Source organism: Petromyzon marinus, assembly GCF_048934315.1.
Source record: "Petromyzon marinus isolate PM22_M1 ecotype Great Lakes invasive population chromosome 69 unlocalized genomic scaffold, UKy_Petmar_22M1.pri1.0 chr69_unloc.1, whole genome shotgun sequence".
Classification (NCBI taxonomy): Eukaryota; Metazoa; Chordata; class Hyperoartia; order Petromyzontiformes; family Petromyzontidae; genus Petromyzon; species Petromyzon marinus.
This window is the reverse complement of record NW_027422601.1, coordinates 57,070-78,978: the sequence shown is the minus strand read 5'-3', so window position 1 is coordinate 78,978 and position 21,909 is coordinate 57,070. Positions and strand designations below refer to the sequence as shown.

The window sequence follows — 21,909 nt, the reverse complement described above, 5'->3', positions numbered from 1 at the left end:
CCACAACCACCACTACCACCACAACCACCACCACTACCACCACCACAACCACCACTACCACCACAACCACCACCACAACCACCACCACCACCACTACCACCACCACCACTACCACCACCACTACCACCACTACCACCACCACTACCACCACTACTAACCACCACCACTACCACCACTACCACCACCACTACCACCACTACTACCACCACCACTACCACCACCACTACCACCACCACTACCACCACTACCACCACCACTACCACCACTACCACCACCGTCACCACCACCACCACCACAACCACCACCACTACCACCGTCATCCACCCACCCACTCACCCACCCACTCACTCAGTCAGCCACTCACCCACTCACTCACCAACTCACTCACTCACCCACTCACTCACTCACCCACTCACTCACTCACTCACCCACTCACTCACCAACTCACCCACCCACTCACTCACCCACTCACTCACCCACTCACTCATACACCCACTCATGAACTCACTCACTCACTCATACACTCACTCATTCACTCACTCACCAACTCACCCACTCACTCATCCACTCACTCACTCACCCGCCCACTCATCCACCCACTCACCAACTCACCCACTCACTCACCCACTCACCCACCCACCCACCCACCCACCCACTCACCCACTCACCCGCCCACCCACTCACCCACCCACTCACCCACCCACCCACTCACCCACCCACCCACTCACCCACTCACTCACCCACTCACCTACCCACACACTCACCCACCAACTCACTCACCCACCCACCCACCCACTCACTCACTCACCAACTCACCCACTCACTCACCCACTCACTCACTCACCCGCCCACTCACTCACCCACTCACTCACTCACCAACTCACCCACTCACCCACCCACCAACCCACCCACCCACCCCACCCACCCGCCCCCCGCCCCGCCCCCACCGTGCAGGTGCAGGTGATGGCGTCTATCCGGCGGCCCAAGCGTGTGTGGGTGCTGGGCAGTGACGAGACGGAGCGCTCCTTCCTGGTGAAGAGCGGTGAGGACCTCCGGCAGGATCAGCGGCTGCAGCAGCTGCTGGCGCTGATGAGCGGCGTGTTGGCGCGCGATGCCGCCTGCTGCCAGCGTCGCCTCCACATACGCACCTATCAGGTGGTGCCGGTGAGCACCAGGTGGGGGAAGCGCCGTCACCGTCACCGTCACCGCCACCGTCACCACCGCCTTCATCACCACCTCCATCGCCACCACCATCGCCAACATCGCCGCCTTCATCACCACCGTCACCGTCACCATCATCGCCACCGCCACCGCCTTCATCACCACCGCCATCGCCACCACCATCGCCACCGTCATCGCCACCGTCGTCGCCAACATCGCCACCACCATCGCCTTCATCACCATTGTCATCGCCACCGTCATCGCCAACATCGCCACCTTCATCACCACCGGCATCGCCACCGGCATCGCCACCGTCATCGCCAACATCGCCATCATCACCACCGGCATCGCCACCGTCATCGCCAACATCGCCACCGCCACCGCCTTCATCACCATTGTCATCGCCACCGTCATCGCCAACATCGCCACCTTCATCACCACCGGCATCGCCACCACCATCGCCATCATCACCACCGTCATCGCCAACATAGCCACCGCCTTCATCACCACCGTCATCGCCGCCAACATCGCCACCGCCGCCGCCTTCATCACCACCGTCATCACCGCCAACATCGCCAACATCGCCAACATCGCCAACATCGCCACCGCCTTCATCACCACCGTCATCGCCACCACCATCGCCATCATCGCCACCGCCGCCGCCTTCATCACCACCGGCATCGCCGCCAACATCGCCACCGCCGCCACCTTTATCAGCACCGGCATCGCCATCACCATCGTCATCATCACCACCGCCGCCACCTTCATCACCACCGTCATCGCCACCACCATCGCCATCATCACCACCGGAATCGCCACCGGCATCGCCACCACCATCGCCAACATCGCCACCGCCACCGCCTTCATCACCACCGTCATCGCCACCACAAACGTCGCCACCGCCATCATCACCATCACCACCACCATCATCACCACGTTCTGCAGATGTAGATGCCACTGTTTGTTCACGTTCTGCAGATACAGATGCCACTGGTTGTTCACGTTCTACAGATGTAGATGCCACTAGTTGTTCACGTTCTCTAGATGCCACTGATTCTTCACGCTCTGCAGATGTAGACGCCACTGGTTCTTGACGTTCTGTACACGCCACTGGTTCTTCACGTTCTACAGATGTAGATGCCACTGGTTCTTCATGTTTTGCAGATGTAGACGACACTGGTTCTTCACGTTATAGAGATGTAGATGCCACTGGTTCTTTACATTCTACAGATGTAGATGCGACTGGTTCTTCCAGTTCTGTAGAATGTAGATGCCACTGGTTCTTCATGTTCTGTAGATGCCACTGGTTCTTCACGTTCTGTAGATGTAGACGCCACTGGTTCTTCACATTCTACAGATGTCGATGCCACTGGTTCTTCACGTTCAGCAGATGTAGATGCCACTGGTTCTTCATGTTCTGTAGATGCCACTGGTTCTTCACGTTCTGCAGATGTAGACGCCACTGGTTCTTGACGTTCTGTAGATGCCACTGGTTCTTCATGTTCTGTAGATGCCACTGGTTCTTCACGTTCTGTAGATGTAGATGCCACTGGTTGTTCACGTTCTGCAGATGTAGATGCCACTGGTTCTTCACGTTCTGTAGATGTAGACGCCACTGGTTCTCCACGTTCTGCAGATGTAGATGCCACTGGTTCTTCACATTCTGCTGATGTAGATGCCACTGGTTCTTCATGTTCTGTAGATGCCACTGGTTCTTCACGTTCTGTAGATGTAGATGCCCCTGGTTCTTCACGTTCTGTAGATGTAGATGCCACTGGTTCTTCACGTTCTGCAGATGTAGATGCCACTGGTTCTTCACGTTCTGTAGATGTAGATGCCACTGGTTCTTCACGTTCTGTAGATGTAGATGACACTGTTTCTTCATGTTCTGTAGATATAGATGCCACTGGCTCTTACGTTCTGCAGATGTAGATGCCACTGGTTCTTAAATTTCCGCAGATGTAGATGCCACTGGTTCTTCACGTTCTGCAGATGTAGATGCCACTAGTTGTTCATGTTCTGCTGATGTAGATGGCACTGGTTTTTCACGTTCTGCTGATGTAGATGCCACTGGTTCTTCATGTTCTGTAGATGCCACTGGTTCTTCACGTTCTGTAGATGTAGATGCCACTGGTTCTTCATGTTCTGTAGATGTAGACGCCACTGGTTCTTCACGTTCTGCAGATGTAGATGCCACTGGTTCTTCACATTCTGCTGATGTAGATGCCACTGGTTCTTCATGTTCTGTAGATGCCACTGGTTCTTCACGTTCTGTAGATGTAGATGCCACTGGTTCTTCACGTTCTGTAGATGTAGATGCCACTGGTTCTTCACGTTCTGTAGATGTAGACGCCACTGGTTCTTCACGTTCTACAGATGTAGATGCCCCTGGTTCTTCACGTTCTGTAGATGTAGATGCCACTGGTTCTTCACGTTCTGTAGATGTAGACGCCACTGGTTCTTCACGTTCTACAGATGTAGATGCCACTGGTTCTTCACATTCTGCAAATGTTGATGCCACTGGTTTTTCACGTTCTGTAGATGTAGATGCCACTGGTTCTTCATGTTCTGTAGTTGTAGATGCCACTGGTTCTTCACTTTGCGCAGATGTAGATGCCACTGGTTCTTCATCTTCTGCAGATGTAGATGCCACTGGTTCTTCACGTTCAGCAGACGTAGACGCCACTGGTTCTTCACGTTCTGCAGATGTAGATGCCACTGGTTCTTCACGTTCTGGAGATGTAGATGCCACTGGTTGTTCACGTTCAGCAGATGTAGACGCCACTGGTTCTTCACGTTCAGCAGATGTAGACGCCACTGGTTCTTCACGTTCTGTAGATGTAGACGCCACTGGTTCTTCACGTTCTACAGATGTAGATGCCACTGGTTCTTCACGTTCTGCAAATGTTGATGCCACTAGTTCTTCACGTGCTGTAGATGTAGATGCCACTGGTTCTTCATGTTTTGTAGATGTAGATGCCACTGGTTCTTCACTTTGCGCAGATGTAGATGCCACTGGTTCTTCACGTTCTGCAGATGTAGATGCCACTGGTTCTTCACGTTCTGTAGATGCCACTGGTTCTTCACTTTCCGCAGATGTAGATTCCACTAGTTTTTCATGTTCTGCTGATGTAGATGGCACTGGTTCTTCACGTTCTGCAGCTGTAGATGCCACTGATTCTTCACGTTCTGCAGGTGTAGATGCCACTGGTTCTTCACGTTCTGTAGATGTAGATGCCACTGGTTCTTCACGTTCTGCAGATGTAGATGCCACTGGTTCTTCACGTTCTGCAGATGTAGATGCCACTGGTTGTTCACTTTCAGCAGATGTAGATGCCACTGGTTCTTGACGTTCTGCAGATATAGATGCCACTGGTTCTTCACGTTATGTAGATGCCACTGGTTCTTCACTTTCCGCAGACGTAGATGCCACTGGTTCTTCACGTTCTGCAGATGTAGATGCCACTGGTTCTTCACGTTATGGAGATGTAGTTGCCACTGGTTCTTCACGTCCAGCAGATGTAGACGCCACTGGTTCTTCACGTTCAGCAGATGTAGATGCCACTGGTTCTTCATGTTCTACAGATTTAGATGCCACTGGTTCTTGACGTTCTGTAGATGCCACTGGTTCTTCACGTTCTGCAGATGTAGATGCCACTGGTTCTTCACGTTTTGTAGATGCCACTGGTTCTTTACGTTCTGGAGATGTAGATGCCACTGGTTCTGCACGTTTTGTAGATGCCACTGGTTCTGCACGTTTTGTAGATGCCACTGGTTCTTTACGTTCTGCAGGTGTAGATGCCACTGGTTATTCACGTTCTGGAGATGAAGATGCCACTGGTTCTTCACGTTCAGCAGATGTAGACGCCACTGGTTCTTCACGTTCAGCAGATGTAGATGCCACTGGTTCTTCACGTTCTGGAGATGTAGATGCCACTGGTTCTTCACGTTCTGCATATGTAGATACCACTGGTTCTTCACGTTCTGCAGATGTAGATGCCACTGATTGTTCACGTTCTGTAGATGCCACTGATTCTTCACGTTCAATAGATGTAGATGACACTGGTTCTTCACGTTCAGCAGATGTAGATGCCACTGGTTTTTTATGTTCCGGAGATGTAGATGCCACTGGTTCTTCACTTTCCGCAGATGTAGATGCCACTGGTTCTTCACGTTCAGCAGATGTAGATGCCACTGGTTGTTCACGTTCTACAGATGTAGATGCCACTGGTTGTTCACGTTCTACAGATGTAGATGCCACTGGTTGTTCACGTTCAGCAGATGTAGATGCCACTGGTTCTTCATGTTCTGCAGATGTAGATGCCACTGGTTGTTCACGTTCTACAGATGTAGATGCCACTGGTTGTTCACGTTCAGCAGATGTAGACGCCACTGGTTCTTCACGTTCAGCAGATGTAGACGCCACTGGTTCTTCACGTTCAGCAGATGTAGACGCCACTTGCCCCAGCGGTGTTGTTAAGAGGCGACGCGTTCCGTGTGTCCGTGCGCGAGGCTGGGCCTCATTGAGTGGCTGGAGGACACCCGGACCCTGGGGGAAATGATCCGTAGCACCATGACCGAGGAGGAGCGTAGGAACTACATCAGGTACAGGCCCCGGCATCTACCGCTGCCGCACGGCCCACTGCTACTGCCGCTACCACTGCCTCCGCTATCGCTTCCTCCGTTATCACTACCTCCACTACCACTACCTCCACTATCACTACTACCCACCCATTGATTCACGCTCCCACCCACCCAGCTATTCACCCTCCCACCCACCCACCTATTCACTCACCCACCCACCCACCTAGTCACCCACTCATTGACCCACCCACCTATTCACCCACCCACTAATTCACCCACCCACTCATTCACCCACCCACCCACTCACCCACCCACTCACCCATTCACCTATTCACCCACCCACTCACCCACCTATTCACCCACCCACTTACCCACCTATTCACCCACCCACTCACCCACCTATTCACCCACCCACTCATTCACCCACCCACCCACTCACCCATTCACCCTCATTAATTCACCCACCCATCCATTAATTCACCCTCCCCTCCATTAATTCACCCAATCACGCATCCACACAATCACCCATCCACACAATCACCCATCCACACAATCACGCATCCACACAATCACGCATCCACACAATCACGCATCCACACAATCACCCATCCACACAATCACCCATCCACACAATCACGCATCCACACAATCACGCATCCACACAATCACGCATCCACACAATCACCCATCCACACAATCACCCATCCACACAATCACGCATCCACACGATCACCCATCCACACGATCACGCATCCACGCGATCACCCATCCACGCAATCACCCATCCACGCAATCACCCATCCACGCAATCACCCATCCACGCAATCACGCATCCACGCAATCACGCATCCACGCAATCACCCATCCACGCAATCACACATCCACGCAATCACCCATCCACACAATCACCCATCCACACAATCACCCATCCACACAATCACGCATCCACGCAATCACCCATCCACGCAATCACCCATCCACGCAATCACGCATCCACGCAATCACCCATCCACGCAATCACCCATCCACACAATCACGCATCCACACAATCACCCATCCACACAATCACCCATCCACACAATCACCCATCCACACAATCACCCATCCACACAATCACCCATCCACACAATCACCCATCCACACAATCACGCATCCACCCACCGGTGCTGGACAAACCACCACCCACCACCACCCACCCACCACCACCACCCACCCACCACCACCACCCACCACCACCCATCACCACCAGCTGTCGCTGCTGCTACTCACCATGAGCGAGCGCTTGTGGATCACGTGGTGCACGTGGATCACGTGGTGCACGTGGATCACGCGGTGGACGTGGATCACGTGGTGCACGTGGTGCACGTGGATCACGTGGTGCACGTGGTGCACGTGGTGCACGTGGATCACGTGGTGCACGTGGATCACGTGGTGCACGTGGTGCACGTGGATCACGTGGTGCACGTGGATCACGTGGTGCACGTGGATCACGTGGTGCACGTGGTGCACGTGGATCACCACGTGGGGTAAAGCGTCTTGCGTGTTTGCTTCTGCAGGGCGAAGGACGACTATGAGTCGTACGTTCGCCGCTACAATGGCTACCAGAACATCTTCACGTGAGTAGCCGCCGGTGTCGGCGCGGAGCGCCTGGCCCCGTTACATCGCTTTTGTGTTGTCGTTGTTGTTGTTGTGACCATGGTGATGACGATGGTGGTGACCACGGTGACGATGATGGTGACCATGGTGATGACGATGGTGGTGACCACGGTGATGACGATGGTGAACACTGTGATGATGATGGTGACCGTGGTGACGATGATGGTGACCACGGTGACGATGGTGGTGACCACGGTGACGATGATGGTGACCACGGTGACGATGATGGTGACCACGGTGACGATGATGGTGACCACGGTGATGGTGGTGACCATGGTGACGATGACGGTGACCATGGTGACGATAAAGGTGACCGTGGTGACGATGATGGTGACCACGGTGACGATGAAGATGACCACGGTGATGATGACGGTGACCACGGTGACGATGACGGTGACCATGGTGATGACGATGATGGTGACCACGGTGACGATGACGGTGACCATGGTGACGATGGCGGTGACCATGGTGACGATGGTGGTGACCATGGTGACGATGACGGTGACCACGGTGACGATGACGATGACCACGGTGACGATGACGATGACCAGGGTAACCACGGTAACGATGGTGACGACGGTGACGACGGTAACGACGGTGACGACGGCTCTCGACGGCGGGAAATCCATCGCCGAGCCGAAGCCAAAGGAGCGGTTGCCGTGGCAACGACGCCACTGCTGCCGCCCCCCCCCCCTCCGCCACATCGCGGTGTCAGCGGGAGGTGCACCTAGCCTGGCACGGACCCACTGGCGTCGTTGTTGTCGTTGTAGGAAGCCGAGCAGGTCGGAGACGGTCACGGAGTTCCGGAAGATTGAGAGCCTCCTGCCAGCCGACCTGCTCAGGTGGGAGGGTTAGTTCACGATGGCCGTGTCAGAGACACTGAGAGTCTGGGTTCAAGCCCTGGGTCTGGGTGTCTCTCTCTCTCTCAGGGGGTTCACGATGGCCGTGTCAGAGACACTGAGAGTCTGGGTTCAAGCCCTGGGTCTGGGTGTCTCTCTCTCTCTCAGGGGGTTCACGATGGCCGTGTCAGAGACACTGAGAGTCTGGGTTCAAGCCCTGGGTCTGGGTGTCTCTCTCTCTCTCTCAGGGGGTTCACGATGGCCGTGTCAGAGACACTGAGAGTCTGGGTTCAAGCCCTGGGTCTGGGTGTCTCTCTCTGTCTCAGGGGGTTCACGATGGCCGTGTCAGAGACACTGAGAGCCTGGGTTCAAGCCCTGGGTCTGGGTGTCTCTCTCTGTCTCAGGGGGTTCACGATGGCCGTGTCAGAGAGACTGAGAGTCTGGGTTCAAGCCCTGGGTCTGGGTGTCTCTCTCTCAGTGGGTTCACGATGGCCGTGTCAGAGATCACTGAGAGCCTGGGTTCAAGCCCTGGGTCTGGGTGTCTCTCTCTCAGGGGGTTCACGATGGCCGTGTCAGAGACACTGAGAGTCTGGGTTCAAGCCCTGGGTCTGGGTGTCTCTCTCTCTCAGGGGGTTCACGATGGCCGTGTCAGAGACACTGAGAGCCTGGGTTCAAGCCCTGGGTCTGGGTGTCTCTCTCTCTCAGGGGGTTCACGATGGCTGTGTCAGAGACACTGAGAGTCTGGGTTCAAGCCCTGGGTCTGGGTGTCTCTCTCAGGGGGTTCACGATGGCCGTGTCAGAGACACTGAGAGTCTGGGTTCAAGCCCTGGGTCTGGGTCTCTCTCTCAGGGGGTTCACGATGGCCGTGTCAGAGATCACTGAGAGTCTGGGTTCAAGCCCTGGGTCTGGGTGTCTCTCTCTCTCAGGGGGTTCACGATGGCCGTGTCAGAGACACTGAGACCTGGGTTCAAGCCCTGGGTCTGGGTGTCTCTCTCTCTCAGGGGGTTCACGATGGCCGTGTCAGAGACACTGAGAGTCTGGGTTCAAGCCCTGGGTCTGGGTGTCTCTCTCTCTCTCAGGGGGTTCACTAAGCCAGAGATTACTGAGAGTCTGGGTTCAAGCCCTGGGTCTGGGTGTCTCTCTCGCTCTGGGGGTTCACGATGGCCGTGTCAGAGACACTGAGAGCCTGGGTTCAAGCCCTGGGTCTGGGTGTCTCTCTCTCTCTCTGGGTGGGGAGGTTCACACCGAGACTTTTGCCCTGACCCTCACCACCCTCCACCCCCCACGCCGTGCCAGGCGTGCCTACCTGCGTCTGGGCACGGCGGCCGCGGCCGGCGGCGGCGGCGGCGCCGCCGAGTTCGTGGCCCTGCGTGCCGCCCTGGCACGCTCCCTGGGCGCCATGGCAACGGCGCACTGGCTGCTGGGAGTGGGCGACCGCCACCTCTCCAACGTCATGGTGGAGCGGCGCTCGGGGGCGCTGGTGGGCATCGACTTCGGGCACGCCTTCGGCACCGCCACGCAGGTGCGGTGGTGGGGCACTGGGGGTACGGTGGGGTACGGTGGGGCACGGTGGGCACGGTGGGGCACTGGGGGCACGGTGGGCAAGGTGGGGCACAGTGGGGTACGGTGAGGCACTGGGTTGGGTGTGGTGGTTGGGGGGGGTACAACAACAGAACAACACAACAACAACACATCAACACACAACAACAAGAACAACAACAACAACAACGCAACAACAGAACAACAATAGGTGAGCGACACAACAACAGAACAACACAACACAACACACAACAACACACAACAACAACACAACACACAACACACAACAACACAACAACACACAACAACAACAACACACAACAACAACACCACAACAGAACAACACCACACACAACAACAACACATCAACAACAACAACACAACAACACCACAACAACACAACACAACAACACCACAACAACACAACACCACACCACAACACCACAACAACACAACACCACAACAACACCACAACAGAACACGTGCCACCGCTGTAATCTCTCCTCCCTCTCTCTCTCTCCCCTCTCCCCAGTTCCTGTCCACGCCTGAGCTGGTGCCGTTCCGCCTGACGCGCCAGCTGTTGGGGGCCCTGGCGCCGGTCGGCACCGGCGGTGGTCTGCACAGCGCCATGGCCTGCAGCCTGAGGGCCTTCAGGGCACGCTCGCACCTCGTGCTCACCGCCATGGACGTGTTCATCAAGGAGCCCTCGCTCGACTGGAAGGTCGTGGGGCACAGAGAGACACAGAGACACACAGAGAGAGACACACAGAGACACACACAGAGACACACACACAGAGACACAGAGAGAGACATCTCGCACCTCGTGCTCACCGCCATGGACGTGTTCATCAAGGAGCCCTCGCTCGACTGGAAGGTCGTGGGACACACAGAGACACAGAGACACACAGAGAGAGACACAGAGAGAGACAGAGAGACACACAGAGAGACACAGAGACACACAGAGAGACAGAGAGACACACAGAGAGACACAGACACACACAGAGAGACGTCTCGCACCTCGTGCTCACCGCCATGGACGTGTTCATTAAGGAGCCCTCGCTCGACTGGAAGGTCGTGGGACACGCAGAGAGACACAGAGACACAGACACACAGAGAGACACACACAGAGACACACACACAGAGACACAGAGACACACAGAGACACACAGAGACACACAGAGACACAGAGAGACACAGAGAGACACAGAGACACACAGAGAGACATCTCGCACCTCGTGCTCACCGCCATGGACGTGTTCATCAAGGAGCCCTCGCTCGACTGGAAGGTAGTGGGACACACAGAGAGACACAGAGAGAGACACACAGAGAGACAGAGAGACACACAGAGACACACAGAGACACACAGAGACACACAGAGAGACAGAGAGACACACAGAGAGACACAGACACACACAGAGAGACATCTCACACCTCGTGCTCACCGCCATGGACGTGTTCATCAAGGAGCCCTCGCTCGACTGGAAGGTCCTGGGACACAGAGAGACAGAGACACACAGAGACACACAGAGAGACAGAGAGCCAGAGACACACAGAGACACAGAGAGACACACAGAGAGACACAGAGACACACAGAGAGACAGAGACACACACAGAGAGACGTCTCACACCTCGTGCTCACCGCCATGGACGTGTTCATCAAGGAGCCCTCGCTCGACTGGAAGGTCGTGGGAGACAGAGACACACAGAGACACACAGAGAGAGACACACAGAGACACACAGAGAAACACACAGAGACACACAGAGAGACAGAGAGAGACACACACAGAGACACACACAGAGACACACACAGAGACACACACAGAGACACACACAGAGACACACAGAGACACACAGAGACACACAGAGACACAGAGAGACACAGAGAGACACACAGAGACACACACAGAGACACACACAGAGACACACACAGAGACACACACAGAGACACACACAGAGACACACAGAGAGACAGAGAGAGACACACAGAGAGACGTCTCACACCTCGTGCTCACCGCCATGGACGTGTTTATCAAGGAGCCCTCGCTCGACTGGAAGGTCGTGAGACAGGGGGGGACAGAGAGACACACAGAGAGACACACAGAGAGACAGAGAGACACACAGAGAGAGACACAGACACACACAGAGAGACATCTCACACCTCGTGCTCACCGCCATGGACGTGTTCATCAAGGAGCCCTCGCTCGACTGGAAGGTCCTGGGGCACACAGAGACACAGAGAAACACAGAGAGAGACACACAGAGACACACACACAGAGACACACAGAGAGACATCTCGCACCTCGTGCTCACCGCCATGGACGTGTTCATCAAGGAGCCCTCGCTCGACTGGAAGGTCGTGGGAGACAGGGGGGGACAGAGAGACACAAAGAGACACAGAGAGAGACACAGAGAGCCAGAGAGACACACACACAGAGAGACACACAGAGACACACAGAGACACACAGAGACACACAGAGAGACAGAGAGACACACAGAGAGACACAGACACACACAGAGAGACGTCTCACACCTCGTGCTCACCGCCATGGACGTGTTCATCAAGGAGCCCTCGCTCGACTGGAAGGTCGTGAGACACAGAGACACAGAGACACGCGGAGAGACACACAGAGAGAGACACAGAGAGACACAGACACACAGAGAGACACACAGACACAGAGAGACAAACGGAGAGACACAGAGAGACACACGGACACACAGAGAGACACACAGAGAGACACACACAGAGACACACACAGAGACACACACAGAGACACACACAGAGACACACACAGAGACAACAACAACAACCGCCATTCGCCACTAAGTGGCGGTGACGTCACCACGACGCTTGTGCCAGGCTATGTGCACCCTGAGGCCACGTGAAGTGTCGAACGCCCGCTGGCAGGAGGTCACGGGGCAGACCCAGGTGCCACGGGTCGACTGACTGAGATGACTGGCTGATGCACCACCTGTGCCCCCTACTGTGCCAACCTGCTGTGCTTTAGCCACCCGGCGCTCCGCTCGCTGTTGTGAGCGTCGCTCCTCCGCCCTCCGTTGTTGTTGGAGGGCGACTGCCTCCAACTGCCCAGTAGCATCCTTCACGAGCCTCCTCCACAGAGGCCGATCTTGACACCGCTGGTACCAGTCATCGGCAAGTCCACTCAGCTCCACGTCCTCCTGTACCACATCACTCCATCTCTTCTCTAGCCCGTGCCGCGCCCGCTTAGCCCCCTCAATCCGGCCAAACAAAAGCTGTTTCGGTATGCGGTGGCTGGGCATGCGGGCCACATGACCCAGCCATCGCAGCCTTGCCTGCCGGAGGAGCTCACCGATGGGACCCTGCCCAGATCTTTCAAGGATTTGTGAGCTCCTCACACAATCCAGTCTGGTTAAACCCAGGATGGATCGTAGGCAGGCCAGCCTAAATGTTTCTAACCGGCGAAGATGTTCCATTAGGGGGGTCCACGTTTCGCAAGCGTAGAGAAGGGAGGGAATGACCGTGGCCGAGAAGACCTGAAGCTTAGTGCGGAGCGACAGACCAGGTAGCTTCCACACAGCGTTACGCAACCGATGAAAAGATATTGCCGCTCGACTGATTCGGAGTGAGACCTCTGCTGTTAAACTGGAGCCAGTCATAAGCACACTGCCCAGGTATGGGAAACTCTCCACTCTCTCCACAACTGCCCCATCACCGATTGGGAGTTGTGGGGGTGGAGTGTCCGATGGTACAAAATACCCAGGCAGGTGCTTAGTTTTGGTGGGGCTGATGGTAAGGCCCCACCTCTTAGTGGCACGCTCCAGTCTCAGCAGCAGCGTCTCCAACTCCTCCTCTGACTGAGCAGCTATTACCAAGTCATCAGCATACATAATGTGGTTGAGCAATAGGGAGCCATCCCTTGACCGCACCCGGGCATCGATTAGCCTCCCATTATATCTGTACCATATGGAGATTCCCCCGGTACAGCTATTGAAGGCTTCACGAACTACGTGGTCAAAATAGATGTTAAATAATGTGGGAGCCAGAGGACATCCCTGTCGCACCCCAAGGTGTACAGGGAATGGCTCTGACTCCCGGCCACGTAGTTTTACCCGGGCCCGCTCACCATCATGAAGGTCCTTAATGATCGTGAGCAGAGGGTCAGGTACTCCAAAAGCACGAAGAACGACCCAGAGCCCAGGCCTACTGATGGTATCATAGGCCTTGACCAGGTCAATAAAGCAGAGATGTAGGTCTTGTTGGAATTCCCTACACCTCTGCTGTAGCAGACGGACAGAAAATATGGCATCTGTGCAGGACCGCCCTTTCCTGAAACCACATTGGGGCTCCGCAAGCCTCTCCTCAGCGTGCCTGGCAAGGCGATGCTGAATAATCCTTGCCAGGACCTTTCCCGGCACACTGAGGAGTGAGATGCCCCTGTAGTTGTTACAGTCTGTGCGGTCCCCCTTCTTAAAAAGGGGGACCACCAGGGCATCCTTCCAATCCTGCGGAACCCGTCCAGTGGTCCAGACTGTTGTTATGATGTCATATAGGGCAGTCTGTGCACAAACGCCACCCTCCCTCAGCATTTCGCTTGGGAGATCATCTCTGCCCGCTGCCTTTCCTGGTCTCAGACTCCGGATCGCCTTCAATACTTCCTCAGCAGATGGCACCTCAGCCAGCCACTCACAGGGGGTGACTTCATCCAATATTTGAGGCACCGCAGCCTCAGCAGGGTCATCCTCACTTTGTGCCACGATGTTTTCCTGGCTGAGGGATTTTCCCTCCCCCAGGACCTCAGAAATGCTCAGCAAATCTGCGAACCTGTTCCTGGGGGTCGGAAATTGGATCCCCGTTTTTTCCCCTAATGATGGTAATAGGGGTGGCGCTGCAGGTTACTTTTTTGATGGAGTTAAATAGAGATTTGTGATCACGGGCCACTGAGGCAGACTCGATCTCCTCAGCAACCCGCGACCACCACCCATCCTTGCAGCGCCTCACGGCTCTCCGAACCTCCGAGCGAAGGCTGCGGTAAGCCTCCTCATTCTCTGACGTGGGATTCTGTAGCCGATGACAGTGGGCCTGTCGCTTTTTCTCAACCATCGTGAACAACTCCTCTGTCATCCAGGGTGTCTGGGGAGGTCTGGACCGCGTACCCAAAGCAGCCATTGCAGCTGCATGAATCACAGTCCTAAACCTCGCCCATTTACCCTCGACATCAGGAGGAGTCGGGGACGATGCCAATCCCAGCCGCAAGCGATGATGAAATTCTCGCTTGCAACTTTCATCAGATAACTGAGACCAGGCCACTTTAGGTTGGAATGGGGTCCTGGGTGTACACCCACCACCGGAGTGGAAGAATGGCAGGCGCATCTTACAGATGACTAGTCGATGGTCAGAGGGCAGATCAGCTCCACGGTAGGTCCTGGTGTCAAGGACATGGGCTCGCATTCGCTGGTCCGTCACTATGTAGTCCAGCAGATGTTCTTGCTTGGACCCGGCATGCATCCATGATGTTGTGTGGATGCGCCGATGCCGGAACAGCGTGTTGGTAATTACAAGCCCATGGGCTGCACAAAAATCTAGCAGCCTCCTACCGTTGTTATTGAGCTGATCTGGCCCATGCCCTCCAATCACTCCAGACCAGGTGCCAGTATCATGACCAACTCGGGCATTGAAGTCACCCAACATGATGACTCTATCCCGAGGGGCCACTTTAGCCAGCACCTGTGACAGGAGGTCATAGAAGGCATCTGACTCATCGGCTTTGCCTGCATCCCTCCACGGATGTTCATCTTCGGTGGGGGCATAAGTAACCACGACCACCATTCCTCGCCTCCGGTTGATGGGAAGGCGAGCCCAAAGTAGCCTGGGGCTTACAGCTTCCCACACCTCACCGCCACGCTCCCACGCCCCCTTCATTCTTTTGTTCAAAAGAAGACCCACACCCTGTTGTTTGGCAGTCTGCTGCCCCCAGTAGAGGACTGTCCACCCCTCATGGTGGCAGGAGCCAGAGCCGGTCCACCGGACCTCCTGAATGCCGCATAGATCCAGGCGGTACCGGTCCAGCTCCCGACAGAGGAGTGGCAGCCTCTCCTCTGCAGTGAGCGTTCGAACATTCCACGTGGCCACCCGTAGTGGCTTTTCGTTGTTTCTGGAGTAGCCCCGAGGGTAGGTATTCAATCTCCTGGCTCCGCCAATTGGGGTTTGGCCAGGAGACGTCATAGACGCCTGGCCCCCCGGGGCCTCCGGCACAAGCTTAGTTGTTACATATTTCAGTTTAATTCGTAGTTTCGTGGTAATTAATTGAAGGTGGAGGGGTTACCAGCCCCTCGCACCCGTCCAGAGCCCCCGTTTAGCCCCTGTGGTGGACACATATGCCATGAGGGGAGGAGCCAATCAAAATTGGATCTCCCCCCACAGCGCTGTCCACGACAGAGTTGCCCGTCCGGCACCGCGAGGAGGTAGGGGGTTGTTTTGCCGGACACACAGAGACACACACAGAGACACACACAGAGACACACACAGAGACACACACAGAGACACACACAGAGACACACAGAGAGACACAGACACAGAGAGACACACAGAGAGACACACGGACACACGGAGAGACACACAGACACACATCAACAACAACAACCGCCATTCGCCAATAAGTGGCGGTGACGTCACCACGACGCTTGTGCCAGGCTATGTGCACCTTGAGGCCACGTGAAGTGTCGAACGCCCGCTGGCAGGAGGTCACGGGGCGTCGACTGACTGAGATGACTGGCTGATGCACCACCTGTGCCCCCTACTGTGGCAACCGGCTGTGCTTTAGCCACCCGGCGCTCCGCTCGTTGTTGTGAGCGTCGCTCCTCCGCCCTCCGTTGTTGTTTGAGGGCGACTGCCTCCAACTGCCCAGTAGCGTCCTTCACGAGCCTCCTCCACAGAGGCCGATCTTGACACCGCTGGTACCGGTCATCGGCAAGTCCACTCAGCTCCACGTCCTCCTGTACCACATCACTCCATCTCTTCTCTAGCCCGTGCCGCGCCCGCTTAGCCCCCTCAATCCGGCCGAACAAAAGCTGTTTCGGCATGCGGTGGCTGGGCATGCGGGCTACATGACCCAGCCATTGCAGCCTTGCCTGCCGGAGGAGCTCACCGATGGGACCTTGCCAAGATCTTTCAAGGATTTGTGAGCTCCTCACACAATCCAGTCTGGTTAAACCCAGGATGGATCGTAGGCAGGCCAGCCTAAATGTTTCTAACCGGCGAAGATGTTCCATTAGGGGGGTCCACGTTTCGCAAGCGTAGAGAAGGGAGGGAATGACCATGGCCGAGAAGACCTGAAGCTTAGTGCGGAGCGACAGACCAGGTAGCTTCCACACAGCGTTACGCAACCGATGAAAAGATATTGCCGCTCGACTGATTCGGAGTGAGATCTCTGCTGTTAAACTGGAGCCAGTCATAAGCACACTGCCCAGGTATGGGAAACTCTCCACTCTCTCCACAACTGCCCCATCACCGATTGGGAGTTGTGGGGGTGGAGTGTCCGATGGTACAAAATACCCAGGCAGGTGCTTAGTTTTGGTGGGGCTGATGGTAAGGCCCCACCTCTTAGTGGCACGCTCCAGTCTCAGCAGCAACGTCTCGGCATACATAACGTGGTTGAGCAATAGGGAGCCATCCCTTGACCGCACCCGGGCATCGATCAGCCTTCCATTATATCTGTACCAAATGGAGATTCCCCCGGTACAGCTATTGAAGGCTTCACGAACTACGTGGTCAAAATAGATGTTAAATAATGTGGGAGCCAGAGGACATCCCTGTCGCACCCCAAGGTGTACAGGGAATGGCTCTGACTCCCGGCCACGTAGTTTTACCCGGGCCCGCTCACTTTCATGAAGGTCCTTAATGATCGTGAGCAAAGGGTCAGGTACTCCAAAAGCACGAAGAACAACCCAGAGCCCAGGCCTACTGATGGTATCATAGGCCTTGACCAGGTCAATAAAGCAGAGATGTAGGTCTTGTTGGAATTCCCTACACCTCTGCTGTAGCAGACGGACAGAAAATATGGCATCTGTGCAGGACCGCCCTTTCCTGAAACCGCATTGGGGCTCCGCAAGTCTTTCCTCAGCGTGCCTGGCAAGGCGATGCTGAATAATCCTTGCCAGGACCTTTCCCGGCACACTGAGGAGTGAGATGCCCCTGTAGTTGTTACAGTCTGTGCGGTCCCCCTTCTTAAAGAGGGGGACCACCAGGGCATCCTTCCAATCACACACAGACACAGACACACACAGACACACACAGACACACACAGAAACACACAGACACACAGACACACAGAGACACACAGACACACACAGATAGACACAGAGAGACACACGGAGAGACCCCGGCCTTCCTTATTCCCCCCCCCCTTCCCCGTGCCTCCCTTCCCGCTCTCCGTGGCTGAAGGCATTGGAAGCGCGGGCGGTGAGGAAATTGGATGTCTTGGCTGCTCCTGGCGATGGCGGTGACGGCGGCGGTGACGGCGGCGGTGACGGTGGTGGTGGTGGCGGTGGTGGTGGTGGTGGTGGTGGCGGTGGTGGTGGTGGTGGTGGTGGGTGGTTCCCGAGGGAGAGGGTCGCGTTGGCTCGGAGGAAGCTGAATGGAGACAACCCAGCAAACATCACGTGGTGAGCACCACCACCAACACCACCACAACTAACACCACAACCAACACCACAACTAACACCACAACCAACACCACAACCAACACCACCACCAACACCACCACCAACACCACAACCAACACCACCACCAACACCACCACCAACACCACCACCAACACCACAACCAACACCACAACCAACACCACAACCAACACCACAACCAACACCACCACCAGCACCACCACCAACACCACAACCAACACCACCACCAACACCACCACCAACACCACAACCAACACCACAACCAACACCACCACCACAACTACCACGACCACAGCCACCACCACCACAACCAACACCACCACCACAACTACCAACACCACAACCAACACCACCACCACCACAACCAACACCACCACCAGCACTACCACGACCATAGCCACCACAACCACCAGCACCACCACAACTACCATGACCACAGCCACCATCACCACCACAACTACCACCACCACCATCACCACCACAACCAACACCACCACCACCACAACTACCACAACCAAAGCCACCACCACCACAACCACCACCACAACTACCACCACCACAGCCACCATCACCACCACAACCACCACCACCACCGCAACTACCACGACCACCACAACCAACACCACCACCACAACTACCACCACCACAACCACCACCACAACCACCACCACCACCACAACTACCATGACCACAGCCACCACCACAATCACCACAACTACCACGACCACAGCCACCATCACCACCACAACCACCACCACCACCGCAACTACCACGACCACCACAACCAACACCACCACCACCACCACCACAACTACCACGACCACAGCCACCACAACCACCACCACAACTACCACCACCACAACCACCACCACCACAACTACCACGACCACAACCACCACAACCACCACCACAACTACCACCACCACAGCCACCATCACCACCACAACCACCACCACCGCAACTACCACGACCACCACAACCAACACCACCACCACAACTACCATGACCACAGCCACCATCACCACCACAACCACCACCGCAACTACCACGACCACCACAACCAACACCACCACCACAACTACCACCACCACAGCCACCACGATCACCGTCACAACCACCAGCACAACCATCACCACCACAACCACCACCAAAACTACCACCACCACAGCCACCACCACCACAACAACCACTACCAGCACAACCACAACTACCACCACCATAGCCACTGCCACCATGATCACAACCACCACAACCACCACCACCACAATCACCACCACCAGCACAATTACCACTACAACCACCACAACCACCATCGCCATCAGCACCATCGATTCCCGTGATCACCATCGCCATAACCACCATCGTCATCATCATCGGCATTATTGATATCATCGCCATTATTGATATCATCGCCATCACCATCGTCGCCATCACCACCATCATTGCCACCACCATCACCTTCGCCACCGCCACCCCCCACACCACACAACCACCACCACCACCCCCCACCACCTCCCACACCACCACCCCCCACACCACACCACCACTATCACCACCACCCCCACCACCACCCACACCACACCACCACCACTACCACCACCTCCACCACCACCACCATCACCATTCCCATCGCCACCGCCGCCGCCGCCGCCACCACCACCACCATCGTCACCACCACCACCATCATCATCGTCATCACCACCACCATCATCGCCACCACCACCGCCGCCACCACCACCATCATCGCCACCACCACCATCATCGCCACCACTACCACCATCATCACCACCACCATCATCGTCATCATCACCACCACCATCATCGCCACCACCACCACCACCGCCGCTGCCACCACCACCATCACTACCACCATCACCTTCGCCACCGCCACCCCCCACACCACACAACCACCACCCCCACCACCACCCCCCACCACCACCACCATCACCATTCCCATCGCCATCACCACCGCCACTACCACCACCACCATCGTCACCACCACTACCACCATCGTCACCACCACCATCATCACCACCACCACCACCACCATCATCGCCATCACCACCACCGTCACCACCACCACCACCACCATCATCGCCATCACCACCACCGTCACCACCACCACCACCACCATCATCGCCATCACCACCACCGTCACCACCACCACCACCACTACCCTAACCCCGCCCCCCCCTCCACGACCAGTGTGGAACTCTCCCTGGGCCACAGCGGCAAGACCGCCTCTTACCGCGGCATGCTGCAAGTCGCCACGGGAGAGCCGGGCCTCAACGCCCGTGCCGCCTTCCAGCCGGTGGGGCCGGGGGCTCCGCCGGCCCGCCTGGCGGTGGAGGAGCAGGTGGCCTGCCTGCTGGACCAGGCCACGGACCCCAATGTGCTGGGCCGCTCCTACGCCGGATGGGAGGCCTGGGTCTGACTCCGCGGTGATGGTGGGGTGGGTGGGTTGGTGGGTTGGTGGGTGGGTTGGTGGAGTTGGTGGGTGGGTTGGTGGAGTTGGTGGTGGGGTTGGTGGTGGTGGGGTTGGTGGGTTGGTGGGTGGTGGAGTTGGTGGTGGAGTGGGTTGGTACAGATAGATACATAAAGACCCGCAGAGTTCATAATCGCCGTGTCAGAGACACTGAGAGTCTGGGTTCAAGCCCTGGGTCTGGGTGTCTCTCTCTCTCAGGGGGTTCACGATGGCCGTGTCAGAGACACTGAGACCTGGGTTCAAGCCCTGGGTCTGGGTGTCTCTCTCAGGGGGTTCACGATGGCCGTGTCAGAGACACTGAGAGTCTGGGTTCAAGCCCTGGGTCTGGGTGTCTCTCTCTCTCTCAGGGGGTTCACGATGTCCGTGTCAGAGACACTGAGAGCCTGGGTTCAAGCCCTGGGTCTGGGTGTCTCTCTCTCTCAGGGGGTTCACGATGTCCGTGTCAGAGACACTGAGAGTCTGGGTTCAAGCCCTGGATCTGGGTGTCTCTCTCTCAAGGGGTTCACGATGGCCGTGTCAGAGACACTGAGAGCCTGGGTTCAAGCCCTGGGTCTGGGTGTCTCTCTCTCTCAGGGGGTTCACGATGGCCGTGTCAGAGACACTGAGAGTCTGGGTTCAAGCCCTGGGTCTGGGTGTCTCTCTCCGTGTGTTCACGATGGCTGTGTCGGCTTCACAAGTTGTGTTTTTTCAAAATAAAGACGTCTCCCCCCCGCCCCGTCCAGACTCTTGCCTCCGGCTGTTCGTCGGCAACAACAGCAGCCTCCACACACGGGCAGAGCGCAGTGCGGGTGGTGGGTGGGTGGGTGAGTGGGTGGGTGGGTGGGTGAGTGGGTGGGTGGGTGGGTGAGTGGGTGGGTGGGTGAGTGGGTGGGTGGGTGGGTGAGTGGATGGGTGGGTGGGTGGGTGAGTGAGTGGGTGGGTGAGTGGGTGGGTGGGTGGGTGAGTGGATGGGTGGATGGGTGGGTGGGTGAGTGAGTGGGTGAGTGA

At 56.2% G+C, this 21,909-nt stretch overlaps 1 protein-coding gene and 1 long non-coding RNA gene across 3 annotated transcripts; one reads left to right on the top strand and one right to left on the bottom strand.

Annotated features, from left to right (window-relative positions):
• The first annotated feature begins 978 nt into the window (after nucleotides 1–978).
• Nucleotides 979–21,636, top strand: LOC116937438 (DNA-dependent protein kinase catalytic subunit-like). 2 transcript variants are annotated; one of them, XM_076058244.1, is made up of 8 exons: nucleotides 979–1,164; nucleotides 5,674–5,766; nucleotides 7,302–7,361; nucleotides 8,172–8,243; nucleotides 9,537–9,762; nucleotides 10,312–10,500; nucleotides 18,199–18,419; nucleotides 20,643–21,636. In XM_076058244.1, exons 1-8 carry the CDS (start codon nucleotides 1,112–1,114, stop codon nucleotides 20,869–20,871), a joined length of 1,143 nt encoding a protein of 380 aa, XP_075914359.1. In that variant the 5' UTR covers nucleotides 979–1,111; the 3' UTR covers nucleotides 20,872–21,636. The 2 variants fall into 2 exon arrangements, with proteins under 2 accessions (XP_075914359.1, XP_075914358.1); XM_076058243.1 differs by lacking the exons at nucleotides 979–1,164; nucleotides 5,674–5,766; nucleotides 7,302–7,361; ... (2 more) ...; nucleotides 10,312–10,500; nucleotides 20,643–21,636 and adding an exon at nucleotides 10,516–12,363 and having other exon boundaries at nucleotides 18,199–18,331.
• On the bottom strand, nucleotides 8,884–9,317 carry LOC142908073 (uncharacterized). The gene is made up of 2 exons (XR_012931576.1): nucleotides 9,202–9,317; nucleotides 8,884–9,053 (listed from the first exon to the last, which is right to left on the bottom strand). It is a non-coding gene; the product is annotated as an uncharacterized LOC142908073 (long non-coding RNA).
• Nucleotides 21,637–21,909: the final 273 nt, after the last annotated feature.

Excerpts from the sequence above, each read along its gene's own strand:
- LOC116937438 (XM_076058243.1), top strand. The coding sequence starts at position 11,027 with ATGGACGTGTTCATCAAGGAGCCCTCGCTCGACTGGAAGGTAGTGGGA. Across the intron at positions 12,364-18,198 it reads AGCCCTCGCTCGACTGGAAG|GCATTGGAAGCGCGGGCGGT; the intron begins GTCGTGAGACAC and ends CCGTGGCTGAAG.